Source organism: Aplysia californica, unplaced genomic scaffold (assembly GCF_000002075.1).
Source record: "Aplysia californica isolate F4 #8 unplaced genomic scaffold, AplCal3.0 scaffold00241, whole genome shotgun sequence".
In the NCBI taxonomy this organism is placed as follows: Eukaryota; Metazoa; Mollusca; class Gastropoda; order Aplysiida; family Aplysiidae; genus Aplysia; species Aplysia californica.
Window position 1 is genome coordinate 686,395 of NW_004797511.1, and position 26,680 is coordinate 713,074.

General features: G+C 39.7%; 1 protein-coding gene across 3 annotated transcripts in view; it reads left to right on the top strand.

Moving 5' to 3' along the window:
* The window catches only part of LOC101864230 (nephrocystin-4), a 92,029-nt gene that overhangs the window by 60,376 nt on the left and 4,973 nt on the right, over positions 1-26,680 (top strand). For all 3 annotated transcript variants that reach the window (XM_035970244.1, XM_005100243.3, XM_005100244.3), the window contains 11 exons: positions 1,429-1,530; positions 3,119-3,233; positions 4,434-4,577; positions 5,221-5,431; positions 9,958-10,059; positions 11,137-11,366; positions 14,839-15,065; positions 18,846-19,113; positions 19,544-19,700; positions 20,650-20,765; positions 21,624-21,790. In XM_035970244.1, coding sequence (XP_035826137.1) covers positions 1,429-1,530; positions 3,119-3,233; positions 4,434-4,577; positions 5,221-5,431; positions 9,958-10,059; positions 11,137-11,366; positions 14,839-15,065; positions 18,846-19,113; positions 19,544-19,700; positions 20,650-20,765; positions 21,624-21,790 — 1,839 coding nt within the window. The remainder of the gene's footprint in view (positions 1-1,428; positions 1,531-3,118; positions 3,234-4,433; positions 4,578-5,220; positions 5,432-9,957; positions 10,060-11,136; positions 11,367-14,838; positions 15,066-18,845; positions 19,114-19,543; positions 19,701-20,649; positions 20,766-21,623; positions 21,791-26,680) is intronic.

A 26,680-nucleotide genomic window follows, 5' to 3' on the forward strand; every position in this document is an offset into this window, starting at 1 on the left:
CCCCCACTCTCTTTCTTTCTCACCCCTCACAAAGATAATGACACACATCATGGTAATTGTAAGGACAAACGTTGGAAAAAAACTTGAAATATGACTATGAGTGTAAAAGCTACTTCTTAGATCATACGATACATGCACATTCAAAAATGAAAACTTAGCTTAGATGTACCTGCTCTGTAGCCTGCTTTAAAAAGAGGGATCAGAAACATGACTATGTCTTGTCAAATGCAAAAGCGAATTCGACAGTTTCATCAGTGGCTGTAATCCAAACGGACCTCTAGTCGGAAGAAGAAACGAGGGTGATCGTAAAGTACTGTTGGAGACCGAACACCGCGCATCATTGTACCAAAGATTCTCTACCAACGATCTTTGATTGTACGACTGAGTGTTGACGTCATAATATATTATTTTTAGCAACGGGGTTTCGTTTTGTCCAAGACAACCCAAAATTTACAAAAAGAGGAGCCCTGTACCTTGCGTTATAAGTATTATAAGTGCCCAACTGCCAGAAATACATACATCTTGATTGTCTTGATCGTTTTTTGTCTTGAAAGAAGATGTTATGGTGACACGGAGACACATGGTTGTTGTCACGTTCCAATTATGGGCTAATTTGTAGAAAACGCGCGAACTTTTGGGAAGGGTGCCCCCGGAAAATGTCTCTAACGGTGAATTCTTGTCTTTTTTAGAATGAAACATCAAGCGATATCGATTCTTTAGACATTCAGGTACCCAAAAATGGACAAGGTTAAAAATCAAATTTTTGACCTAAACATCATGTTTTGCAGACCCGTGTCATGCCTTAATAGGTCTGTGCGCTGTGCACAGCAGCAGCAATATTCTGTTATAACCAACTGGCGTGTTTGTCTGATTGCGCAATAGCAGTATTTTATTTACAAAGACAAAGAAGGGAAAAAAACGGGGTTTTAGAATAGTGTCTTTATAACAGACTTCTCGTTTTTTCAGGACTCGTTATAAGTGGACTCCACTGTACATGTAGTGAGTGCTGGAAACATAGGCAGATTGTCACTGAATGCTTTGGTGTGGTGTGGCCCATCTGCTTCTACTCAGTGTTTCTTTTGTTCTTTTGTTGTAACTTTTCAGTCAAAATGTGTCCATTGTGGCTCCAACTTACTACAAACTATAATTGATCCCAGCTTAATTTTCAATTTTATAAAAACCATTGGTCCTTGTTCCAAAATATAAATAGTGTTATTTTAAACGTGTAAATTGCTGCTTTTGATTCTGAATGTCTACCCTGTATTTTTAGACTACCGACAATTCTGACTTGCAATAAAGTAAAACCAAAGCGTACTGAGAACTAATGGGAAAACAACCAACCTGTGTCCCAAGTGCTAATTTGACTTAATGCAGTTGTGAGTGCCATAAAACTTTTACCAAACTAAACTGACTCCAATTATTTTGCAGAGAGCCATCAGCTGATGCAGTCCATGCCCAGGGTCAAGGCCACCCAGCCACAGTCTTCTTCAGCTTCCAGTTTTACAGGTTCCCTCAGGTCACCACAGAAAGGTCAGTTGATCTCTATCTCTGATACTACTCTGTCTGTCTCTGTTTCTGTCACTGTACTTGTCTCTGTCTCTGTCTGTTATACTACTCTGTCTATGTCTCTGTCTCTACTCTGTCTATGTCTCAGTCTCTACCACTGTTCCTGTGTCTCTGTCCCTGTCCCTATCTCTGTCTCTATCTCTGTCTCTTCTATCTCTGTCTCTGTCACTGTCTCTGTCTCTGTCTCTTTTACTGTTCCTGTCCCTCTGTCTCCCTACATCTTTCTTTTTCTTTATTTTTGTCACAGTCTATCGCTATTTGATAATAATAATAATAATAATAATAATAATAAATGACATTTATATAGCGCTCAACCCGGAATAAAGTACCCAGGCTCTGAGCGCTTAACAATACAGTACAACATACAACAGTAACATAAAACGTAGTGTTCTGACTAAAGAAAATTATTCCAAATATTCATCTTATTAATTTAAAAACAGAAACGACTTCAGCTGACATTTGAATGAATCAAAAAATTTGATCTCTCTCAAAGTACTTGATAAAGCATTCCAGATGTTGGGGCCTTGGTATTCAAATGCCCTTTCACTATTGTTTTAAGTTTCATAGATGGTAAAATAAATTTATTTTTGTCAGCTGATGACCTTAAACTGCGAGTTGGAATGTACAGTCTTAACAGATTTGACAAATATGATGGTGCATTATCATTCAAACATTTGTGACATAGGGTGGCCAACTTGTACACAATCCTTTTCTCAACAGGAAAGCCAATGCAAAGTTCGTAAAAGAGGTTTAGCAGAGTCTCGCTTTCTTTTCCATAAAACTAAACGTGCAGCATTGTTTTGGACAGTTTGAAGTCTTTTATTTCCTTTTTTCTGTCTCTGCCACTCTTTTAAAAAATCTCTATTCCTATGTCTGTCTGCATTTTTCTTCATTTCTGTCTCTGTCTGCATCTTTTTCTCTCTCACTTTCTATTTATATCTTTGTCTGTGCCACTGTTTCTATCCCTATCTTTTCTTTTCTTTCTCTTTTTCTTTCTCCTTTACTGTCTCTTGTCATTATCTCTGTCTTTATTATTTAACTTGAGAATTGCCAGTGTGATGTTTCACTCCTTAAGTAATGTTTCTTTCTAGTTAAGATTGTGGGAAAGAAACATAATTGGTGTGTGGTGGCAAGGTGCAGCAAAGCTGAGTTTTGCTTTTGGTGAGAACCAAGTCCCAAGAGAAATTCTAGTACATGTTGAGAATGTCAGTTGAGGGTTTTGTCAGTTTTAGAGAAATAATGCAGTATTCACCGTAAAATTATAATCTTTGTTAACTACTGAGATCTCTCTCATTCTCTTATTTCTCTCTCTGCCTCTCTTTTCTACCTTTCTCTCTATATCTCTTTCTGTTTCCCTCTTTCTAATTTATTTCTCCTTCCTAACTCACTCTCACTCACTCTCCCACTTTCACCATCTTCGTCTTCCTCTTCTTCCTCTCTTTCCTCTATCATACCCTTTCTATCTCTCTCTGTGTCTGTCTGTCTGTCTGTTTGTCTGTCTGTCTCACTTTCACTTTCGCTTTCACTCTCACTTTCACTCACTATTTCACAGAATGCTCTTGTCCAAGGCCACGAATGACCTGTCCTCCAACCCCCAAGCCATGCCGTTCATCCTACAGAGGCTCAACGCTGACGGTTCTGTCATGGAAGGTCCTCCAGGCCTAGAGGCAAGTTGTCCCCTCAGTTACACCGAGTTTTGAAGTTTTTAGTAAGCTCTCTCTCTCTCTCTCTCTCTCTCTCTCTCTCTCTCTCTCTCTCTCTCTCTGTGTCTCTCTCTGTCTCTCTCTTTTTTTTTTTAAATGCCAGGTCTGGAACAGATGTTGGAGGTTTTGGCTCTCTGCTCAGTCCTGTATTTGGTCATCCTCACAACTATTGCACTTTCTAACTAAGTCCAGTTGCCTATTAAATTGAACTTTTAGAATATATTTCTCTAGACCTACTTCTTTCTCTGTCAATTTTTTTGTTTGGACATCAGTTTATTTGGACAAGGCGAGATATTCAAGACCCTTGTACTAGTTTACACATCCCAAAACTTTCCTTATGTCTCTTTCTTCTTATTTTTTTTTTGGCATTGCTGCAGATTAGTGTCACTAAACACGAACTCATTGGTATTCTCCTTGGGTGACGTTCTCAGTTTTCTTCTGATAAATCATGTTTCATTGCTTCCAATTTGCTCTCTGTCTCTTTGATTATTGTTCAGCTTTCTCTTGTTGTGACTCCATAAAGTGAGAGAAGAGGTTTGGCTTGCAGCCCCTCTACCTGTTCGGGCGAATATGTTCGGGCCGGAAGACATGCTACAGAAAATTGCCATATTTGTTGTTAAAGCTTACCTCCAAGTGTAGAGGCATAGAAAAAGAAAGAGAAGGAATTGACTTTTTGGGGCTAATAGCTGTCGAATTGTTCTATGAACGCCTTTGGTTAAAATTCCAATGGCGCATGCTTGGAGTCCCCATGAGCCTCCTCCAAACACCCCCTCCAAACCTCCTGCCCCCCCTCCCCCCCACCTTGATGAACTACAATCACCAAAATATTTTAAAAGAAAGCCAATGACAGCCCAGGCCTATATAAATACAGAGGGCAAACGCAAATATAAACTGTTTTTTTTTCACAAGTCCTAATTCTGTATAAATTGGTAAGCTGTCAACTAAGCCAGTTTTGTCGGACTGGTCTGGTTTTTCACCATCAAGTAAACCAGAAACATTTTGGTAGACTGTCGGTTAAACCGGAAACCAACCAATTTTTGGGGGGTTTTTTTTTTTGGGGGGGGGGGGGGGGGGGGTTCTACCTTACTGCATAACTAATTCAGAGGAAAATGGAGAATAATATTGAGTTCTGTCTGAACCTTACTTGAGTTTTTCCATGTTCAGGTGAAGTATTCCATTGATCCAACATACCTGAAGCCTGGGGAGGTATCTCTGTTCTGGCAACACCTGTCTCGACAGACCATGCACATTGATGTATGGGATGGTGATTCTTTGCTCCTGATTGGCTCCAGCTCTGTGGAACTGAAGGTATGCACAATGGAAAACAACAGAGTGCTGTTTGAACTTTTTTAAAAAGTCCCCGTCAACACAATTTTGATAATTTAGGAGGGAGTCTTCGATCCTGCCTGTGAGGGCCAACCCTGCCTGAGAGGTGTAGAATGTCCCAGCAAAAATACTGAGATATTTGATAAAAATTCTGCGTACAGTGAAAATCGAACCTAGGATAATTGGTGTGGCATCATAGTGAAATCAGGCTCTTGTAAAATTAAATAATCCAATTGAAGAAACTGACATTGTTCTGCCTGTTGGTCAATCTTTATCTATTTTTATTTTTTTTCTCAACACTTTTATGTCCTTTATATAAACAAATTTTGGTGTGGAATTTAGTAAATTACAACATTGATCAAAGGCATAAAAAATGTAAATTTGCAGTTTCCAAGGACATTCAGGCTTTTGAAATCAGGAAACTTTGGCTGCGATTTTCTCGCAGATTTTACCCTTGACCCCAAGTGACCCACACCTCCTTCAATTGCAATTATCTAGACTTCTATTCAAGATAAAGGGATATTTTTTCATCAAAAGCAATACAAAAAACAAGTTTAAGTAGCTCCATATGCCCCAAAACAGCCTTTGTATCATTCAGTATCTTTTTTTTTTCTTTTCACCTCAGTACCTTTTCCGTGGAGGGAATGAAGCAGTGCAGACCACATTTGAGTTAGACGTCCTTACCACCGAGTACCAGGAGGACTCGTCCGCTCTGACCGGTGATGTGACCCGCGGGGGCAGCGTGCGACCTGTTGGGGTCAACTGTGTCAACCGGGGAAGGCTACACTTCCGTCTGGCTAACATTGGCTATCCGGTAGACAGACGGAAAACTGGCGGTGAGTTTTTTGCCTTTTGAGGCCTTTCATGCTTATGTTGTTATTAATGTGTGCAAATCCTATTCTGCTCCTTTTTCTTCAAGTGCCAGGTTTGAAACAGGGAGACATCAGTAGTCATGATTGACCACTCGTTTCTCTGCTCAAATGCTCTAAAAAAAACCCTGTAATATTCTGGTCTTTTCCCCTTATCCATCGATTTTAATTTTCTTAGCAAATTATTCTTGGTCTACTTCTGTCTATTTTGCCATCTATTTTTCAAGGGAGAGCAAGATTTTCAAAGCCTCGTTGTCAGTTCCTAGGAAATCGGAGTGTACGGAAAGGTATTAGATCACTTGCGGTCATTTAAATTCATAATTTGATATTTTATTAGCCTGTAAAACTTTAATTCAAGGGCAATGATGTTATTTATATGTTTTCAACTTAGATAAGTCAGGAAGGATGTCTGCTCTGGCCAAAGTTAGCCCATTAGTTTGAATATCAGAAAGGACCACCGATAAATAAATGTCAGGAAACTTTAACGGCATAAAATATTTTATTATATCTTTCATCAAAAGACGGGGAAACACTGGTGCCATCCGCGTGTTTCAGAACTGATTCTTAATAGAATTTCCAGGACTGCCCCAAAGTCATCCTGAATATTGAAAGTTAACCCTCATCCTGCGGGAGCCGGGTTTATGTCGCCCGATAAGCCTATTTCGGCACCTCGTCTACGTTCTGGTCCCGAGTCAGTGTAGCCCCTGGCTCAGCGCACGCGCAGCCTCTTACGTGTCATTCGGGTCCCGAGTCGGATCCCCATTCACGCAGATCAAGTGTGTGTGCGTCAGTCTGCTTGAGTTTGTGTGCGTTTGTGGCCTTCTTCTAGAACCGCCTGCGTTGGTTCGTAATCGAGGCATACGTCTCATTCAAAACATGCCAAGTTGGTAGCTCTAGATGTTCGTCCAATGAAATTATAGAAGACATTGACCCACTTAGACATGAGGAGCTCGAAAGGATAGTCAGGAAACAAGACTTCCATTTTTCTATACAACATATTTCAAATGAGCTTGATTTTGTATGAAATGATACTACCTGATAAAAAATAAGCTTGTTTGATAGTTTTGAATACCATTGTGCAGGTACAAAGAACAATTTGAGAGTAAAACATTCGGAAATTGACCTAAATTATCCCCTTTCGAACCTCAGGTCATTCATAACAACAAGAGCGTCCGGAAAGGTTATTCGAATGGGCATAACTACTCGTAATGTCTTATCAGCTTGTGAGAGGGGTTATTCATGTGTTTGCAACACTTTACAAATAGAAAGCTATGAAAGATAGAGCGTTATTTTCATCATCGGTTAACACACTCCCGCGGTATTCATGGCGAAAACACACATTTCCCGGCGCGCATGCTGTACACCAACAGTACACACTGAGTGACCCCGGCGGCCTGCCCGGCACGACCAACGTAATCGGTTGCTGAGGTGCCACGGAGGGAGGTCGGGGAAAATAAAATGGTTGGATGTTTTGTTTGGAAAAGTGTATGTTTTTGAGGTCCTCAAGGACTCTGAGGAAATAAAAACAAGAGATCAAAAACTAGTGGGAGACCGATGCAAGTACGCAGTCCTGAAAATGATGGAGTCTGTGAGTGTCAGCGAAGAACCTAAAAAGTCAGTTCGCTGTATGTATCTGAAGTTTGATTTAATAAACTGAAACCGTGCAAGATCCAGGTATATCACAGATTCTGCAAAAATGAAAATGTAATAGACAATTTCGTCAAGTGCCTCAGAGCGTGTATCGCCCAAAACGGACGTCACATGGATGGAGCATCAGGTACCACAAACCCAAATTTAAAAGTGCTTTGATCAAACTTAATATGTTTGTTGCATCATAAAGAACTATGCAAACCACGAACTTTGGTGTTTGAATTATAGAAATCGGACAATAAATTAAAAAATGACAGGCGTTTGAAATTTGTGGGCGTCGTAAATTTTTGGCAACTTTAAAATCACATTAAAAAGTGCGATTTTGTGAGTTCACAGAAAATTTATTCAGGTACATAAAGTGTGTATTATCAGTATAAACTATGCAAAATACCAAGATGAGGACAATCAGAGTTTAAATAAAGCCAATACAGAGATTTAAAATTGGAAAAAAAATTACTCCTTGATGCATAATGTTAATTAAAAAATGCTAAAAAGACAGATTTCAGACATCAATAAAATGGAAAGTTATTGCTGAAAAGAAATAAAACTTTCAGAACATATTCACAGTAGTGCAAATTCATAGCCTAATTTTTTTCAGAGTTCTGGCACTTCAATTTAATCAGTTATGGAACCACAAAAATGGGAAAACTGCCAATTTTGCGTTATAAACAGAAAATCACAACACGGTACACATGGCCTAAACACTTTTCAGAATAAAATCACCTAAAATCATGTTTTTGGGCCAGGAATCCATTTCTGCAATCAAATCTGAGATGAAATGAGGCATTAATAAATTAAATATTCAACAATGACAGATCAGACACACAAACACACACAAAAACTCCTCAATTCTAATTACTATTTTTTTTAATGGAAAAAATCTCCAAACAATTTTTTTTCAAAAAGATAAAAAATTGGGCAGAGGCTCCCGCCCGGGCAGAGCCCATTTTCGTTTCAAAACGATGATTTTTTTCCAAAAATATAAAAATTGTGCAGAAGCTCCCGCACGGGCAGAGCCCATTTTCAAATCAATGGCTTGGACAATTGGGGAGAGGGTGAAGGAGACACAAGTTAGATCTGCAACAAAGTTCAAATTCCCCATGGCTCATTAATCTGAAAAAATTGTATTTATTGTATCTATTCTGGAATAGATCTAGCAATTCTGAAGGTACCGACTTATTTGATAATCACAAATTATTATGAATGAAGCTCTCGAGTAGGAGAGTCCATTTTCAGCAGTAAACCAGCCTCTAAAAGTTGTATAAAAAAATAATTCAATTGGTGCCGGTACTTGTTTCATGAGTCTAAATAGATATATTGGCTAAAAGAAAACAATTAAATGAATAAGTTATCAAAGACTTTGTCAGATATTCGCGATATTCAAGAGAATATATTCATTCATCAATGAACAAATGCTAGCTGCACCCCCTTCACAGACGAGTTCATCAAGCTTGTTATGATCTTTAAAAAGAGGTCACCATTACGGAATCATCGATAGAATGAAATGGTCACGTGACCAGAAAATAACACCAATTTTGAATGACTAAAAACAAATTGATTTAGATTTCACCGTATTTTCAAGAAATTTAAGCTTCTTATCTTTCTATCCAAACCAGTTTTACAACAATACTGGGTACTGAATTAATTACAGGACGCTCTGAATGAGACCACCCGTTCGCATGTTTGCGATCTCGGCTTCAAGCCCTAGCTAGATCTAGGTCAGGCAAAGGTTGATGACTTTATGGAGAACTATGTAACACTATAACAATCTAATTAACAAAATCAACTTACCGCACATCTCCAGAATATCCATATCCATGATTGGAAGCACAATGCAGCCCTTGATATGCACTTATGTACATGAATAGAGCGTAATCGAAAATAGGTAGTGCACCTAAATAATTCTTCGCCATTGCTGAATCAAGCGTGTCGCCAGATATGGGACCAGCGTGTGTGTTTAGGCCTACAAAAACAAGCGGCGCTAAACGGCTGCCAGACCAATCGTAGTCATTTTTGCACACGATTCCCTGACATGTTCTACTTTTGAGTAGACCAGGGTTCTTTCGACCAATCATCGGTCAGACTTGGAGATTTCCATTCTAAAAATAGGTTCCAAAACTCCCAATATTTCTGGGTCAACAACTAACTTTAGCAACAAGCGCTTGGTACCGGGTGAAAGCTTATTCAAAGCTGGTTCTTGCACTTTTTGTTTCATGACGATAACAGTCATAGCCGCGTAGCGCGAAGGCTTTTTATGAAGCACCCTAAATTTTTGTCGCCGCGACCGGCATGAAAAATGACGCGAAAAACGCATTCCCGTGCATTTCGGTGACCTTTTTAGATAGCTTACTATACAATATCTCGTTCCGTGCCGTCCTCAATAGTTTGATTTTAGCTAAAAACAATAGTTGAACTGACTTACTTCGAAACGGGGTGAAGATTGGTGTCAAATTAGAAGAGTTATGGTCGATTAAAAATGATCAAATTTCGAGTTTCTGACACACTTTCAACTGCGCAGAGGCGGGGGTTCGTGGTACCTACTGATAAGATATGCATCTGGGCACAGACGCAGGATAAGAGTTAGCTAAATGATGGTGGTGTGAATGTTAGACTTTTTAAAGAATATAAATCATATGAAATTGTTAAGGTTTGACGCCCCTTGCAACAGTAAAGTGGTGGAGGAATAGGCAGGAAAGAATACCTACAAGTTTTCTATAGATTGCATCAATATATAGTCAAGTTTCAAATTGCTGGTATTTTGTATAGCGTTTTGCTATATAGTACATAGTACGATGTTGTCATCACTTTAAATAGTTTCCTTTTTTATTTTACTTCGCCTGTAGACTTTCACTCAGTGCCCAGCAAGACCCAGGTGGTTGTGTCCCAGACCGCTGGAAACTCTTCCTTCAAAGGCGGCAGTCTGTCAGCCATCATCCCCCCAGCAGGTGAGGGTCTCGATCAGTTTGTCGGTAAAAGTGGGTAGGTTTATGTAGTTTGTTTATGTTCTTTCTGGGGGGTTTTTTGTTGATCTTTTCCTTAGGAAAGGTTTTGGTTGTTTTTATCTCAAAATGAATATTTATGTTCAAGTATTAGGGTAAAAACAGGGGGAACAGACGAAGACATCAAGGTCAGAATCCAAAAGGCAAGAGCAGCATTCATCATTCTCAGGAAATGGATGTCTAAGGAACTGGGATTGAACACCAAGCTGAGGATCTTCAAAACAAACGTGAAGACTGTTCTACTGTGTGGTTCAGAGACATGGAGGCTCACAGCATCAGCAGCAAGGAAACTGCAGAGCTTCGTAAATGGATGCCTACGAAGGATAGTGGGGATCAAGTGGTACGATCGAGTCACTAAAGCTCAACTGTGGGAAAGAACAAGCCAAAGGCCAGTAAAGAAAGACATACAGGTGAAGAAATGGAAATGGATTGGACACACCCTGAGGAGACCCCAGACAAGCATCATCAGGCAGGCTTTAATGTGGAACCCACAAGGAAAACGTAAGAAGGGAAGACCAAAGATGACATGGAGGCGAGCGGTACAAGCGGGAATTGAAAAAGTGGGGACATCATGGAAACAGATAGAAAAGGATGATCAGGACAGGCTTCGCTGGAGTAATGTTGTTGATGGCCTGTGCTCCACTGGGAGTTAAAAAAGGGCAAGAGAGAGAGGGGAGAGATCAGGGTAAAATGAGAAAGGCTCCCCCCCCCCCCCCCCACCATCACCACCACACACACATGCGTGCACACACACTCACACTTTTTTCCTATAGTCTGATATTTCTAACTTATTGGGTTTCAGTACTTAATTATTTCACTGTTTTTCAAGTGACCGTTCAAGTCTAATTTGTATCACTGACTTGAACTAATTATATTCATGTCAGCTCTATAAAATTCCACCTTATTTGAATCTGTGTGCTTCCTTTTTCAGTAAGCTGAATGATCTTTATGACGGCTTTATGCTGTTTTTTGTTTGTGTTGGTTAATTCCTGACTATTGAACAATAACTCCTTATTCCTATAGGTACAAAGAAAGTCCGAGTCGCTCGGGCTAAGAACTTGACAGAGAACAGGGAAGTGGCATCGTTGCTGTTCTCTGAGCAGAAGAAACTGGAGGCCTTGACCTTGGGTGATGAAGAAGAACTGAAGCCCCGTGAGGGAGATGCTGAGAGGCAGAGGAAGCTTGCGAGACTGCAGGCGGTGAAGGCAAAGGAGATGCCGGAGGAGGACAACAAAGCTGTCACAACCATCATGGTGAGGATGCTAAGAGGCGATGGGTTTTGTGTTGCTGGGGGGTCGTTTTGATGTTTTTAAAAATGTCTTTTTTTGTATGTGGAAATGTGGTTTTGTTGGATGGTTTGAGTACTCACTGAAATATTTAATTGTCCTGGGATTTATCTTTTTTGTCTAATTTATTCTAAATTGACACTGTTTAATGTCTCCCCCCGGGCCAGTGCCACTGACTGAAGTGTCTTTAGGCCATTCCCAAAGGGGGGGACATATCTTGTTCAAGCATAGTGGAATTGTAAATGAGCTGATTCATGTCACGCTCATAACTGTGCCTGATCTACAACAGGGAACTGCTGCTTTTTCTTTCCTGATCCTTACTATTGTCATTTTCCTCTACTTCTTTTGTATGTTTGTCACTCCCTTGTGACTTGCTATTTTGGGGTGCCTTGATAGTCGAAGCAGACCTTGTGCCGTTGAAGCAATAGAGGTGAGCAGTCTAAGTCTGATTCTCTGTAAAGACTTCTCTGTTGACACCCACCCCTTGGCGCTCATATGACCTTATGCAGTTGCGAGCGCTGTAAAGCCCTCTACTATAAATGTTTAATGTCTGCATTGAGTATAATTGATCTTTCTCTAACAGCCACCTGTCCAAGCCAGTCACCTGTACAAACGATAACTTCGTACTTCCCCCTTTCTTTTTTTTTCTATACTATAATGACACTGTCTAAGACAATCACTTTTCTTCTCGACAACTGATGCACGTTTTGGACAATTTCGACTGTATTTGACTATTTTTACATGTATAAATTGACAATGTATACTGCTGGTGAGTGGGCAGAGTCCCACTCGTCGGTCCTACTTCTTTGTCCTCCTGTGAGGTTTCTCTCTATTAGTCCAGCTCTTTCCTTTTCTCGTTAACCCTGTCTATACTCCCTGGGGTCATTTTGTACCCCCGGTTGATTTGACAGACTGTATGCAAAGCGTTCGGATCGGATTAACGAGTTAATTTCCTCTTTTTAAAGTGGTGGCACAGAGTTCACCATGTCATATGGATACGATGGTAAAACATGACGTATGGATAGGGTTAATGTGTTTCTCCTTACCTTTTAAAACGAACACTGATGTGGTTGGCGCCTTCTTTCCTATCAAGCATCTATTGTCCTTACCTCCTCTCCTTCTTGTGTTTGTTACTCTTTTTAGGTGCCACAAACCCAAATTTCAAAGTGCTTTGATCAAACATATTGCATCATAAAGAACCATGCAAACCATGTACTTTGGTGTTTGAAATATAGAAATCGGACAGTAAATAAAAAAATAACAGGCGTTTGAAATTCGTGGACGTCGTAAATTTTTGGCAACTTTAAAATCATGTAAAAAAAGTGTGATTTTGTGAGTTCACGGAAAATTTATTGAGGTACATGAAGTGTGTATTATCATTTGTTTCAACAGGTGCCAGTATAAACTATGCAAAATACTAAGATGAGGACAATCAGAGTTTAAATAAAGTGAATACAGAGACTTAAGATTGGAAAAAAATTACTCCTTGATGCATCATGTTAATTCAAAAATGCTAAAAAGACTGATTTCAGACATCAATAAAATGGAAAGTTATTGCTGAAAAGAAACGAAACTTACAGAACATATTCACAATAATGCAAATTCATAGCTGCCCAATTTTTTTCAGAGTTCTGGCACTTCAATTTAATGGAACCGCAAAAATGGGGAAACAAAAAATCACAACGCGGTACACATGGCCTGAAAACTTTTCAGAATAAAATCACCAAAAATCGTGGCAAATGTCTGAAACTTTCCATGCCAATGTACTTTTGGACCAGGAATCTGTGATAACATGAAGCATTATAATGATATGAGGTTAGATAAGAGAAAAAATAAGAAATTATTCAGCATAATTTCAACAAAATCATCTATTACTTCTATAGAACAACAAGAAAGACCCCCAAAGCTCTATTCCTATGTGTTTTTGGGCCAGGAATCCATTTCTGCAATCAAATATGTGATAAAATGAGGCATTAATAAAGTAAATATTCAACAATGACAGATCAGATACACTGACACACACAAAAACTCCTCAATTCTAATTACTTTTTTTTTTAATTGGAAAGAATCTCAAGACGATTTTTATTCCAAAAATATAAAATTGGGCAGAAGCTCCCGCACGGGCAGAGCCCATTTTCAAATCAATGGCTAGGACAATTGGGGAGAGGGTGGAGGAGACACAAGTTAGATCTGCAACAAAGTTCAAATTCCCCATGGCTCATTAATCTTTAAAAATTGGGTCTACTCACGAATAGATCTAGCAATTCTAAAGGTACCGACTTATTTGATAATCACGAATTATGATGAATGAAGCTCTCGAGTAGGAGAGTCCTTTTTCAGCAGTAAACCAGCCTCTAAAAGTTGTATAAAAAATAATTCAATTGGTGCCGGTACTTGTTTCATGAGTCTAAATAGATATTGGCAAAAAGAAAACAATTTAATGTTTAAACTATTGACAAAGACTTTTGTCAGATATTCGCGATATTCAAGAGAATATATTCATTCATCAATGAACAAATGCCAGCTGCACCCCCTTCACAGATGAGTTCATCAAGCTTGTAATGGTCTTTAAAAAGAGGTCACCATTACGGAATCATCGATAGAAAGAAATGGTCACGCAACCAGAAAATAACACTAATTTTGAATGACTAAAAACAAATTGATTTAGATTTCACCATATTTTCAAGAAATTTAAGCTTCTTATCTTTCTATCCAAACCAGATTTACGACAATACTGGGTACTGAATTAATTACAGGACGCTCTGAATGAGACCACCCGTTCGCATGTTTGCGATCTCGGCTTCAAGCCCTAGATCTAGGTCAGGCAAAGGTTGATGACTTTATGAAGAACTATGTAACACTATAACAATCTAATTAACAAAATCAACTTACCGCACATCTCCAGAATATCCATATCCATGATTGGAAGCACAATGCAGCCCTTGATATGCACTTATGTACGTGAATAGAGCGTAATCGAAAAGAGGTGCTCGTATATAATTCTTCGCTATTTCTGAATCAAGCGTGTCGCTAGAGAGAGGACCAGCATGTGTGTTTACAAAAACAAGCAGCGCTAAACGGCTGTTGGACCAATCGTAGTCATTTTTGCACACGATTCCCTTGACCTGTTTTACTTTTGAGTAGACCAGGGTTCTTTCGACCAATCATTGGTCAGACTTGGAGATTTCCATTCTAAAAATAGGTTCCAAAGCTCCCGATATTTCTGGGTCAACAACTAACTTTAGCAACAAGCGCTTGGTACTGGGTGAAAGCTTATTCAAAGCTTGTTCTTGCACTTTTTGTTTCATAACGATAGCAGTTATAGTACTTAAATGACCTTTGACTCTTTCTAAGCTAAAACTAAACACTGTGCTTCTCATTACTTTAAAAACGAACAAACTGGTAGAGCAGACTCTGAGTTTACACTGTTCTACCTCAGGGCTATCGTCGAGACAAATCGGAAAGAACTCGGGACTACAAAACAATCGACATCTACCGTCACCAGACGAAGCACGAAGGCATTCTCAACATGCTGAACACTTCCATCACCTCGGAGCATGTCCTGTTCCCGTCCTTTGGCACCGCCGAATTCTTTGAGTTTGTGCTCAGAAACCCATTCAATCATGAACAGACGCTCACCATCGAGATTAGTGATCCTGAGTTGCAGTGAGTATTATCAAGATTTGTGTATGTACAGTGGAAACCATATATAACAGGCCCGGTAATAACAGGGATCTGGTAATAACAGGGATTTTTAAAATCCCCGTTTTTTCCTACTCTTTGTCTCTATTAAAAGTTATCGGCAATAACAGGGCCTCATCGGAGCCCAACAGGTTATAGCAGGGACAAAGGCTAGTTAACAATGAGTAAAAAGTAAGAGAGAGAGAGAGAGAGAGAGACAGAGAGAGACAGAGAGAGAGAGAGAGAGAGAGAGTAACGCAGTGAAGGAGCATGCCCACGCAAGCCATGCCACTGCAAGCACATGCAGCGTGTGAAGCGAGAGAGGGCTGCGGTGTGCTGCAGACCTCGATCTCGCCTGAAACCTAGCAACATGCATGCATAATGTGTCACCAACGATGTCTCGTTATAAGGAATCCAGTAATAAATGCAATGGAAATGATAAAGTAGGCCTAATCTATAAGTTTGGTGTTCTGTTTATTTATTTTTGTTATCTCCCCTGATTATGGTTTTGTTCAACATGACCTCTAGGTCTTACTTGATCAAAAATCAAATCGGGTTTCTTTCTCAAGCGATAGCGATGTTGACAGCATGGCGTTGGCGATCAGAAAGAATGCGCTCTGGGCTAACTCGCCTGCTGTGTTTTCCCCCACCCCAACACACCCTGTTGTGTGTTTCGTCTGCTTGCGCACGTTACTACATATTCACTCCATCCATCACAGCATTGTGACCTCTCTATCCCCGCATCGGAGAAGTGAGAGCATGGGTAGTAGTAGGCCTAGATAATCTAGACTAGGCTGGCCTATCACACGATGCGTTCTGCTTGTCTGCGCTTACCACACCCTCCCCACTCATTCGCTCCGGCCTTCATTGTTGGCAAATGTGGGCCCTCCTATTCTTTGTTTGGCTCAAGGAGTTGATGTAAGGTCCTAGGTTTCGCTAGATCACCAACATGTTTCTCAACTGGCGAGGTTTATAATATGTATAATTGGCCTGTGCGCTGTGCACAGTAGCAGCAATATTCCGCTATAACCGACTCCTGTGTTTGTCCAATTGCACTATAGCAGTATTTTATTTACAAAGATAAAGAAGGGGAAAAAACGGGGTTTTAGAATAGTGTCTTTATAACAGACTTCTCGTTGTTTCAGGACTCGTTATAAGTGGACTCCACTGTAGTAGGTACCGCAGACGGCGCGTTTTCAAGGCAGACAGCTAGTGGCTGCAGCCAGATTTGGACAACTTCATCCAACTATTAGCTGGTTTTAATTTTTGTAAACACTAATAAAAATGACACCACTGTTTTCTGTATCTTTCCTTCTCCATGGTGAACGAGAAGCTGATACTTATGATTGCATATTTAGTTTTTAATTGACTAAAGTTTAACACGGGAAAACTCGGCCGTCTCGCAATTTTGCGCGCTTAGATTTGGGGGGTACTTGTTTTAAATTTCGATTTCTCAGTCGTGAATCATCGAATTTTCTAGCGGTTTGAAACATAAAAATCTGGGATTTCAGGAGAATTTCCGGGGAATGTGTTTATGTTTTTATTCCGAGCGGAAAGCATGAGTGGTACGATGTAAAGACGAAGAAAGCATTTTAAAATATGAAATTCGACACAAATCGGGCTATCCATGTCAGGATCATATTCCTAGACATCTCTACCATTTAGTTTATGTGTTTAGAAAAGCCAACTACGTTCCACGAAGTAGAAATATTACTTTTTCCGAAGTAGGGTAACAACCACTTTCGGGAGATCGTCATTCTGCCATTACGGCTGTTCCATCGCCATTGCCACCCCCTCTGACGTGACCCAACCAGCAGACGATTATATGATGCTTCAGCAAAAGAAACATTCGATAGATCTGTTTATGGCGTCAATTTATGTAAGTGTTATCATAATTTACTTTTATGATACTTACGAATATCGTGTTTTGAAAAATAAGACTAATCGGCCACCACTTGCCGTGTGAATAGATTGTTATTATTTGGTGGGAATCACGCCGACCTACATTTCCACCTCCTCATAGTGAATTAATTGCGATCTATACAAAATGTATCGCTTCGTGGTGGTATTTTTGCTGTCTTTTCAACTAAGAACACCTTATTTATTCTAAATGCATCGAAATCTAAGCATCTCTGGTCGACAAAGTGAAAGAATAAGGCCGTGAAGAGTTGAACTGGGAGTTCTATTTATAGTAACATGTCATCACACACTACTAAACACTCGGAAGGGGGTTACGGGGTGTTAGTGTTACCGATGGAAATGTTCGTAGATCTATTGTTTGGCATTTCATTTGGTAACAAAAAAGGCTAGATCTACGTTCTTGATTGGTGGATATTCAATTATTGAATCAACCAGCCTTTTTACGTATTCTTAGACTTAGTTAGACTTAGATGTCACCTGATAATTGGAGAAATCCCCCCCCCCCCCCACTCTCTCTTCCATCCACTAACTGGACACATGATGATACATTGTATTTTTCCCCTGCCACTGGTTTCTTTCTCAGCAAAAATGATAATTAAATCTAGAACAAGATCTGTATTATACAAGATGAACCACGGTAGAACAGTCTGTTGATTTAATTCCAATTTTTAAACCCCGTGAGCAGAAATTTTAATTTTCTGAACCAATATTGATGACTTTTTTGATGACTTATTGTCCATTTCTGAAATGTTCGGAAGGTTTTTACTTTCTATAAACTATTTCAGAGCCTGAAAAGAGCTTTAATTTGATATATAATGCAGCCTTGTAGCACAATTTGTTGATTTTATATTAATTTTTTTCCATTCGGCAGACGTTACAATTTTCACTCAATAATGGAAGGTTTTTGGGCATTAGGGCCCTATTATGGAGTGTTATAAGAGGTTTTAGTAAACAATTTTCATTTAGCCCTGTAGAGCTTGCATTGAGCTTTAATTTGAGGTATGATTTAGTCCTGTAGCTTAATGTGTTCACTTGTTATGATGCTTTTTGCCCGAGGGTGTACCAGAATTCCCTTAATTTTTTTCCAAGAGGCGTTTTTTGCACCGAAGCCCACTTCAGAGGAGTCCAGAAAAGTTACTTATCGTCAGAGAGGTCTGAAAAAAATTCAGTGAAGTCCCTGCATGCATTTGTAATGATTGTGTGCTTTTCACTAATGAGGAGGCAGTTTTGACAAATTTGGAAGAGGTTGAAATAGGGTTCTGAGCTCTTAATGACAAATTTTGGCATTTTTTTTCAATTTTTGAAGGCCTATATCTTGGAAACCAGTCATTCTAACATGCTTTGCTTTAGAGATATCAATATTTGTGTTGACAGCTCTGGGAAAAACAAAAGTTTTCATTGATTTGATCGTGCACTTTGTATTTTAGAACACCTCAAACATGGGTGAACGTCGCAGTTGAAAAGGTTTCGTTCAAAAAGAAAACTTTGAAGTACCATATCTCGATGGTTTATTGATGGATTTTTATAATTCTTTTTTTAATGTTCTTGTTTTATAGAGTAGATTTGAACCCCAGCGGTTTAAACATCTATATTGTTCAAAAACATTTTCGCTTGTGGTACCTACTCATAGGTATAAATACATATATATGCCTATTTGCTCATGCACCCACACATACACATGAATATTGTTGCTGTGGTAAGAAAAAAAACTTACTGAAATTTTCCCATTTGGCTTGGCCATATTGGAGATGGACATTAAACTAGGAGGTACCGCCTCTTAAATGACCTTACAGTGTTGCAAGAGGAGCTAAACTTTTATCATTTTGCATTTTCTTCCACTTGTAGCTTAATCACCGACGCCCGGGAGTGGCGGCACTACAAGCAGCTGAGCCAGCTGACCACCCCGGTGGAAGAGGGCATGTTCACGTCTGCCAGCAGCGATAAGAAAAAGCCGCAGATTTTCCTGCGTCCCAAGGAGACGGTTAACATTCCCCTCAAGTTTCAGACTTTCAAGACAGACATGAGCGTTCTACCACAAGGCCCCTCGAACCCCTTCTCCAAAGTTAATCGACAGACAGAGATGGACAAGACTTTAGAGCCCCGGATGGTCAGGGTAAGGATTTATTTTGCGAATTGTAGGATGTGTATGTTTTGTTTTTCTTCTTCATATCGGGTGCTCGGTGGAAGACTCCGTCATACGTCACTTTTCAAAATGGTGAATGTGTATGTTTTGTTTTTGTTCTTCTTCATATCAACTGCTCAGTGTAAGACTTGGTAGTAACGCCACTTTTCAATATCACGTCTGGCACAGTCGTACACTAAGTAGTCAATATGTTTATTTTTGCCAACAATATCTGTTTACTTTGTTTATGGACCTTGAGGTGAAGGACTAAATAAAGATAAGAGTGTCTGCTTTACCATAATGTTGACCTTTCAAATAAGTCTAAGTAATTGTTGTTATTGCACTTGTTGTTATTGATCCATGCACATACATACATACACACACACACACAGACTCATCATTCTCTCTATTTCTGTCTCAGGTGTTGTTCCGGTCCCAAGAAGGCAAAGTTGTGGCCATTCTGAACATCAAAGTGGAGCCTCAGCCTCACGTGGTGGACCAGACATTCCGCTTCCACCACCCTGAGAACTCCTTCCTCAAAAAGTCTGTCAGGCTTCCACCATTCCACACTCTTCCAGGTCTGATACTTTCTTCCGCTCTCCGTTTCTCTTTGGGTGCAGCATTGTATCAGTTGTAGGATTGCCAAATGTCCGGAATTTCCCAGGACAGTCCCAGATTCTGCCGTCGGGAATCTGAGAAGCGATAACATACGCTTCATTTAAGACAAGACTCGTGTGATATAATTTTGTTCTTTGGTACATTATCTGATGTTACAACCTTGAGTGTCCCGGATAAGGGTTTGAAAAAGTTGGCAAGCCTGAAGTTGGTATCACACTGGGTTGTAGTGTGTATGGCCCTGGTTTTAATCCCCAAGGGGGAGCTCTTGAACTTCGGCTGTTTTGGAAGGTTTCATGGCTGTCAGCTCATCTGGTGTGGTCCTGTTGAAGTTGGAGGTCAGATTCTGTGGTTGCATCTCTTACCAGTTTTCCCCCCTCATAGGGCGCCGAGTACAAAACATTTGTCGTGACATTCAAGGAAGCAGAGTTTGATGGAAATTGGGGTTCGTCAGCACTATATCTCTATATTTCAACAAGAGTGGCTCAGATCATTATGATATTTTCAGAACATTTAGAAAATTGAATGTGATGACTGCACATGTTCATCAAAATAAGAGTCAGTATCAGTACTAAAATTGAAACCTTTATATTCATCAGCCGAAATCCTCATCATGGGACACTATAAAGCAGCACTCGTGCTATGTGTACTCAACATATTTCAAGAATGTGTGCAAATGTCTCAACTATGCATGTCAAAAGGGAGATGATTCCTACACCTCCTCATTGCACTCTATAATGCAAAATAAACATGCTTTCATAACTTCTAGCTAATTCATGGTTTGTGAGATTCAGATAACATGTGAGCGCCAGGTGTGATATAAACATCTTATTACAAGTCTCTTTAATTTGATGAGTGCGTATGTAGTATTCCACTTAATGATGAATTGCTACGTCCATTTTGTCCCATCAGGTGCCCCTGTTGGGGGAGGCGGCATCAGTCAAGTGTTTGTCCGCTGCAGCGACCCCAACGTGGTCCTGGACTGTAAGCCCACCCAGCCTGGGGAGCCGCACGATATTTTCATGAAGGTGAGTTCGTTTGAATGACCTGGAGAATGCTGAGGGAAAAGGAGGAGGAGGGGTAAGGAGAAGACGAAGAAGAAGAAGAAGAAGAAGAAGCAGAAGAAGAAGATGATGATGAAAAAGAAGAAGAAGAAGAGGAGGAAGAGGAATAGATCTTTGAATCTAAATGGCAAGCGGGCTCCAGAAAGGGAAAAAATTCTATCTGGCACGTGTTTCTCCTAGCATTTACCTGATAGAGTATAGATAGACATGTTTCTTTTTCAGAAGTGTAACAAAAGCAGTCGTTATGTCTCCATCTCATTAGCAGTTTGGAGGCTCATATATCAAACGTTTTGAAAAGAGATCAATTGATTTAGATTGTACATTTTCTACAACATGATACTAGAGCTCTTAAAAGTGAGCCTAAGGGCTGCAGGCTCAACGACAGCACCAGCACAAAACAGCATCAATACCAACACTCAAGTGTTCAGTGTGAGTCCTTCACATTGACCATTGTGTTTAACAGCAAGTTTATATATATGAAAAGAGATTTGTATTGAGATGCTTGATTGAAAAACAGGGCCGTTGTGTTTGTGTCATTTATAAAAAAGCTAATTCTGGACTAGAATAAATTAATTTTTAACCTCTCATTTGGGATGGCTGGAGGTTGTTTCTAGTAGGCTGTAGGCTACTTCTTTTCCCTTCCTGTGTTGGATCTGACTGTTTATCTTGCTCTTTCCCTGCACTGTATGACTATTATTCTGTTGATGTCCTTCTCTTCACGCAGACAAAACTAGAACTACCAATTATCCACTTTGGATTTCTTGTTGAGTGTGTTTCAAAGTTGAGTTTGCTCTTTTTATGAAATCTCTGTTTCTTCCACAGGTTGCACTAGCTGCATCTCCACAGATCAAAAGGTTCTTTGTGTGTGCATACATCGACCCTTTCCTGTCTCGGCCCACACAGATCTGGCAGTGCTACGTACATGCGCTGCAACGTGTTGATGTGTCCTGTGTAGAGGGACAAACCTCCCGAATCTCTCTGCTGCTCAAGTAAGGATTGCACCCACATCATCACTCATCACCACCATCACCATCATTTCTAAAGTTATCATTGCTCTCAGATCCTTCACAAACATCTATAATTATCTTAAACATCTATATGTAACAGTTATATGTTTTAACAATTATGTACGTTATACATTACTGGGCACTCTCATACGCACATTTTTCTACTAATCAGATGGCGTCAATATCATAGAAATGGGCAAGGGACAAAAAAAAAATATTTTAAAAAATTGTTTTTTTTGCAGTTCTTAGAGATGCAGTATGCAAATATTAACCCTATTTGTATGCCCTGGGGTCATTTTGTAGCCTACCCCCGGGTTGTATTTTTCAAATTTTAGAATACTTCAAATGAGTAAATTTCCTCTTTGGAAAGTGGGGCACAGAGTTCCCCACGTCGTATGGACACGATTGTAAAACATGATGTATGGATAGATCTAGGGTCAATGACATGAGCCTAGCAGGCTGTAACACTATGTTCCACGTGGGACAAAAATGGTATTTTGGAATGAACAAGATGTGTCATGGAGCTGTCGTGAAGTCATGTGAGATTCATGGGGTAGAGGACTTTTTAGTTTTACCAGTAGTAGGAGTTTTATATCACTTGTAACCCAATGGGTCATATAAGTGCCAAGATAAAAGACTATAAACTGTCATGTCAAGTCTTCGTAGAGAATTAATTTCTAACAGAAGCTTTTTTTCATTCTCTATTTAAACAGAGGTGCCAATTTTCTGGTAAAATTTGGAAATTCGGATTTCTGACATTGTCTGGATTTTTCCTGATTTCAGGGACTATCTATGAAAATCATGATGATGCAAGACGTATTAGACAATTTGTAGTCCCCATGCTCATGTTTCCAAAGGGTTTAAAAAGTGCAAGGTTGTTTTTCGTAGCCAGTTGGCACCTCTGTTTAGCCATTGCACCTGAGCTACGTCCTAGCTGCTCCGCGCTTCCGTCCACCCAGCTACGAGAATAGTCCACAAAATCGAGTCCGAACCACATATCCACGTTTCTATTGAAAATAATAGGTCGCTTGTAGCTTGTAAAAACTTTTGCAAGCCTGTTTCGATCCAGTTTTTCGTCAAGTACGAGTTAGTTTTGTAGTTTTGTCACCGCAAATCATGACAAGAAAGCGAGTACTGAAATCTTCATGGACAAGAAGAAGAAAAAAAATGCCACAAAAAACAACAGTGCCACAGCTATTTTTGTGTTTGTTGAAATACAAGGACCATGTTTTTAGTTTGTTTTAGGCATAAGCGGCAAAGATAGTGAAAGTAGATCTAAATCTAGAAAAACAAGGCGAATGGATTGAATTTAGTGCCTTGAAAACTTCGAGGAAAAGCTAGATCTAGACCATAGGTTTACTATAAGTTGCTATGGCTAAATCGAGTGCCGATGAGTTGCAGTCGGATGAAGAATATATTGTTTTCTCTGCTCTTTCCTTCATCTTTCTCTCTAATAAAATTAAAAGAACATTTTAAGTAAAATCTGAGCGAAATTTCATATTTGATACTCGAAATAGTTTGGGCACAATGTGTGTCTAAGTTTAGTGTGTCGAGTTCAGACAGATTTTTCCCCCCGTCTCGCGGCAAGCCAGGGTGGACACAAGTGTACTACCGTGGCAACGCAGGGTGAATTGGATTAAAGGAAGTTGAATTGTTTATTTGTAGTCATGTACAGTGGGTGTCGCATTCAACGAGGTTGCCGGGACCGGCTTGTTGTTCTTGTTGGATCCAATCTCGCGTTGAACGTGACTAGGGTTAAAGAAAAGAAAGGAGACCAGGCCTAGTTATTATATTAGACGATGTACCACTACTAATACAGTGGAACTCGGATTCAACGAGGTCGCCGGGCCTGACCTAAAATCTCATTGAATCCGAGTGTTCGTTGTAGTAAACATGAGGTTTTGTGTAGATAATTAGCCTACAGGCATTGCACATGTAATGTATAAAGAGAAGTCACAGGTAGTGCCTGAAATGCCTGCATATTATGAGCTGTGTAAAAAAAGAGCCGAGTCGTTCAATGAACACGGCTGAGTCATTTCGATTGTTTACCAAAAAGTTGTGCTGCTGTGTAGAGCCTAGCATATGGCAACTTTTGATTCCATAGACTAGCGCACAATTCATTATGTAGATCTACGTTAAGACTAGCTTGTCATTGTAGGGGGAAAAAAGACTGTGACGCGTTTCTCTCTGCGACGTTCAATGCCTGGACCGCTAGTGCGCCCCCCCCCACAAGCACACACAGCCACACGTGTGCAGGCTGCCCATCCGACCCCGACACACGCCAGAGTAGACACGTGCGCGTGTCAACAATGCATGTGTTGGTATGAAAAGATGCTGGTATTGGATGGTTTCTGGGAATATATAAAGTTTGTTATGGGAGAAAAATGAGCGAAGCCACGTCTGGAAGCGACCTCGTTGAGTCCGAGCTCGCTGATATAAGTGCTAGTTGAATCCGGGTTATTTTTATTGATTTTAAAGAAGAAAAAAAAAGGGGAATCTATCTCATCTCGTTGAATCCGAGTTCTCGTTGAATCCGAGTACCACTGTACCAATATCTAAAACAGTTGTTCCCCCTGATGACGAAAATCTCAAACAGTATCAGTGTGTGCATGTTTGAGCTAGATCTATGTTCTGACCGTCATTTCTGAATCTTTAAATATTTTTTTTTCGGAATACTTCTCGTGTGGTAACATACTCTCTCACGTCTAGGCCTAGATCTACATATCATAAAGTATAGGCCGGAGCTTCTAATCAGGGGAAGAAAAGAAAATTGAAAAATATAAAGGTCTCGATCTAGACGTACCCATCCAGAGTTCATCCAGTTTCACACTGCCCGTATCGCGTTCCCACCCACCCCTTCCCACCCCTACCGTACGCTAACCCTCGCCCATCCTCTTGGCTTTGGGGCCAATATTAGGAGGCACACTAGATCTAGCAATACGATAGGAATTGAGGAGGTGCCTTGTGCTTCTCGAGAGATGGAGAGAAAGTAGAAAAATTCTTCGCTTTTGGGGCCGCTAATTGCTTTCATTTGGTTATCGCGACCTCGTTGTAAGCAACTTCGGTCTGTTTGCAACTTCGTTGGAGCTGACGTACATTTACAAAGAGATATAGAGGAAAATTGGGGATTAAGCTAGCATCTGCGTTTGTTGCCATTTTATTGTCCTAAAGTTGCCAAAAGTTGCCATAAAATTGGCAAAAGTTGTCTTAAAAGTTGCCAATAATTTTCAAACTTTCAATTCTCTGTGATGACAAAGGCCTATAGCAATATGTTGATAGAGGTAACTTAATCTAAAGCACCAGAATTTCTTGTTTTCTGTTTCAAGCATCCAGAAGATCATTTGTAGCCACACAGAGTGTAAAAACGAGAAAGATAAAGGTTTCACAACAGAATGAAATCAAAATGAGAACAGTACATAAACAACCACAAAAATTAAAAATAAGGGCGTGTGTCCACCTATCCGAAGAGTGGCAGTTTTAACCCTAAACGTGTGTTATTCAAGAAAAAGTACAGGATATTACATGTAAATGATGAAATCACACACAGAGGGCCGGCCAGTGTCAGTACATGCACATGTATTCGGTTTTGGTGGAGACTTGCTCTCACATAACGCATTTATTTATTTATTTTTTTTAAAGGTAGGAACAGCATCAAATTAAATGTTATTGACATTACGATAAACACAAAGAATAGAAAACACATCAGAACTATAACAAGAAAAGAAAATAACAACAGCAAATAGGTACCACAAGGGAATTTTTTTTGGGAACAATATGGATGTTTAAACCGCTGGGGTTCAAATCTACTCAATAAAACAAGAACATTAAAAAAAGAATTATCAAAATCCATCAATAAACAATCGAGATGGTATTTCAAAGTTTTATTTTTGAACGAAACCTTTTCAACTGCGACTGTCACCCATGTTTGAGGTGTTCTAAAATACAAAGTGCATGATCAAATCAATGAAAACTTTGTTTTTACCAGAGCTGTCAACACAAATATTGATATCTCCTAATCAAAACATGTTAGAATGACTGGTTTCCAAGAAATAGGCCTTCAAAAATTGAAACAAAATTCCAAAATAGGTCATTATGAGCTCAGAACCCAATTTCAACCTCTTCCATATTAGTCGAAACTGCCTCCCCATTAGTGAAAATAAACACAATCATTACAGATACATGCATAGATTTAGCTGAATTTTTTTCAGACCTCTCTGACGATAAGTAACTTTTCTGGACTCCTCTGAAGTGGGCTTCGGGGCAAAAGATGCCCCTTGGAAAAAAATTAGGGGAACTCTGGTACATCCTCAGGCAAAAAGCATCACAACAAGTGAACAAATTAAGCTACAGGACTAAATCATACCTCAAATTAAAGCTCAATGCAAGCTCTACGAGGCCAAATGAAAATTGTTTACTAAAACCTCTCAGAACACTCCATAACAGGACCCTAATGCCCAAAAACCTGCCATTATTGAGTGAAAATTATAACGTCTGCCAACTGGGGAAAAAATCATATAAAATCAACAAATTGTGCTACAAGGCTGCATTATATATCAAATTAAAGCTCTTTTCATGCTCTATACAGTGAACTAGTTTATAGAAAGTAAAAACCTTCCAAACTTTTAAGAAATTGACAATAATGCGAAAAAAGTCATCAATATTGGTTGAGAAAATTAAGATTTCTGCTCAAGGGGGTTAAAAATTTGAATTAAATCAACAGACTGTTCTACTGTAGTCCATCTTGTATAATATAGATCTAGTTCTAGATTTATTTATTATTTTAGCTGAGAAAGAAACCAGTGGTTGGGGAAATACAATGTACTTGTCTAGTAAGTATATGGAATAAAGAGGATGGGGGGGGGGGGGGGGGGG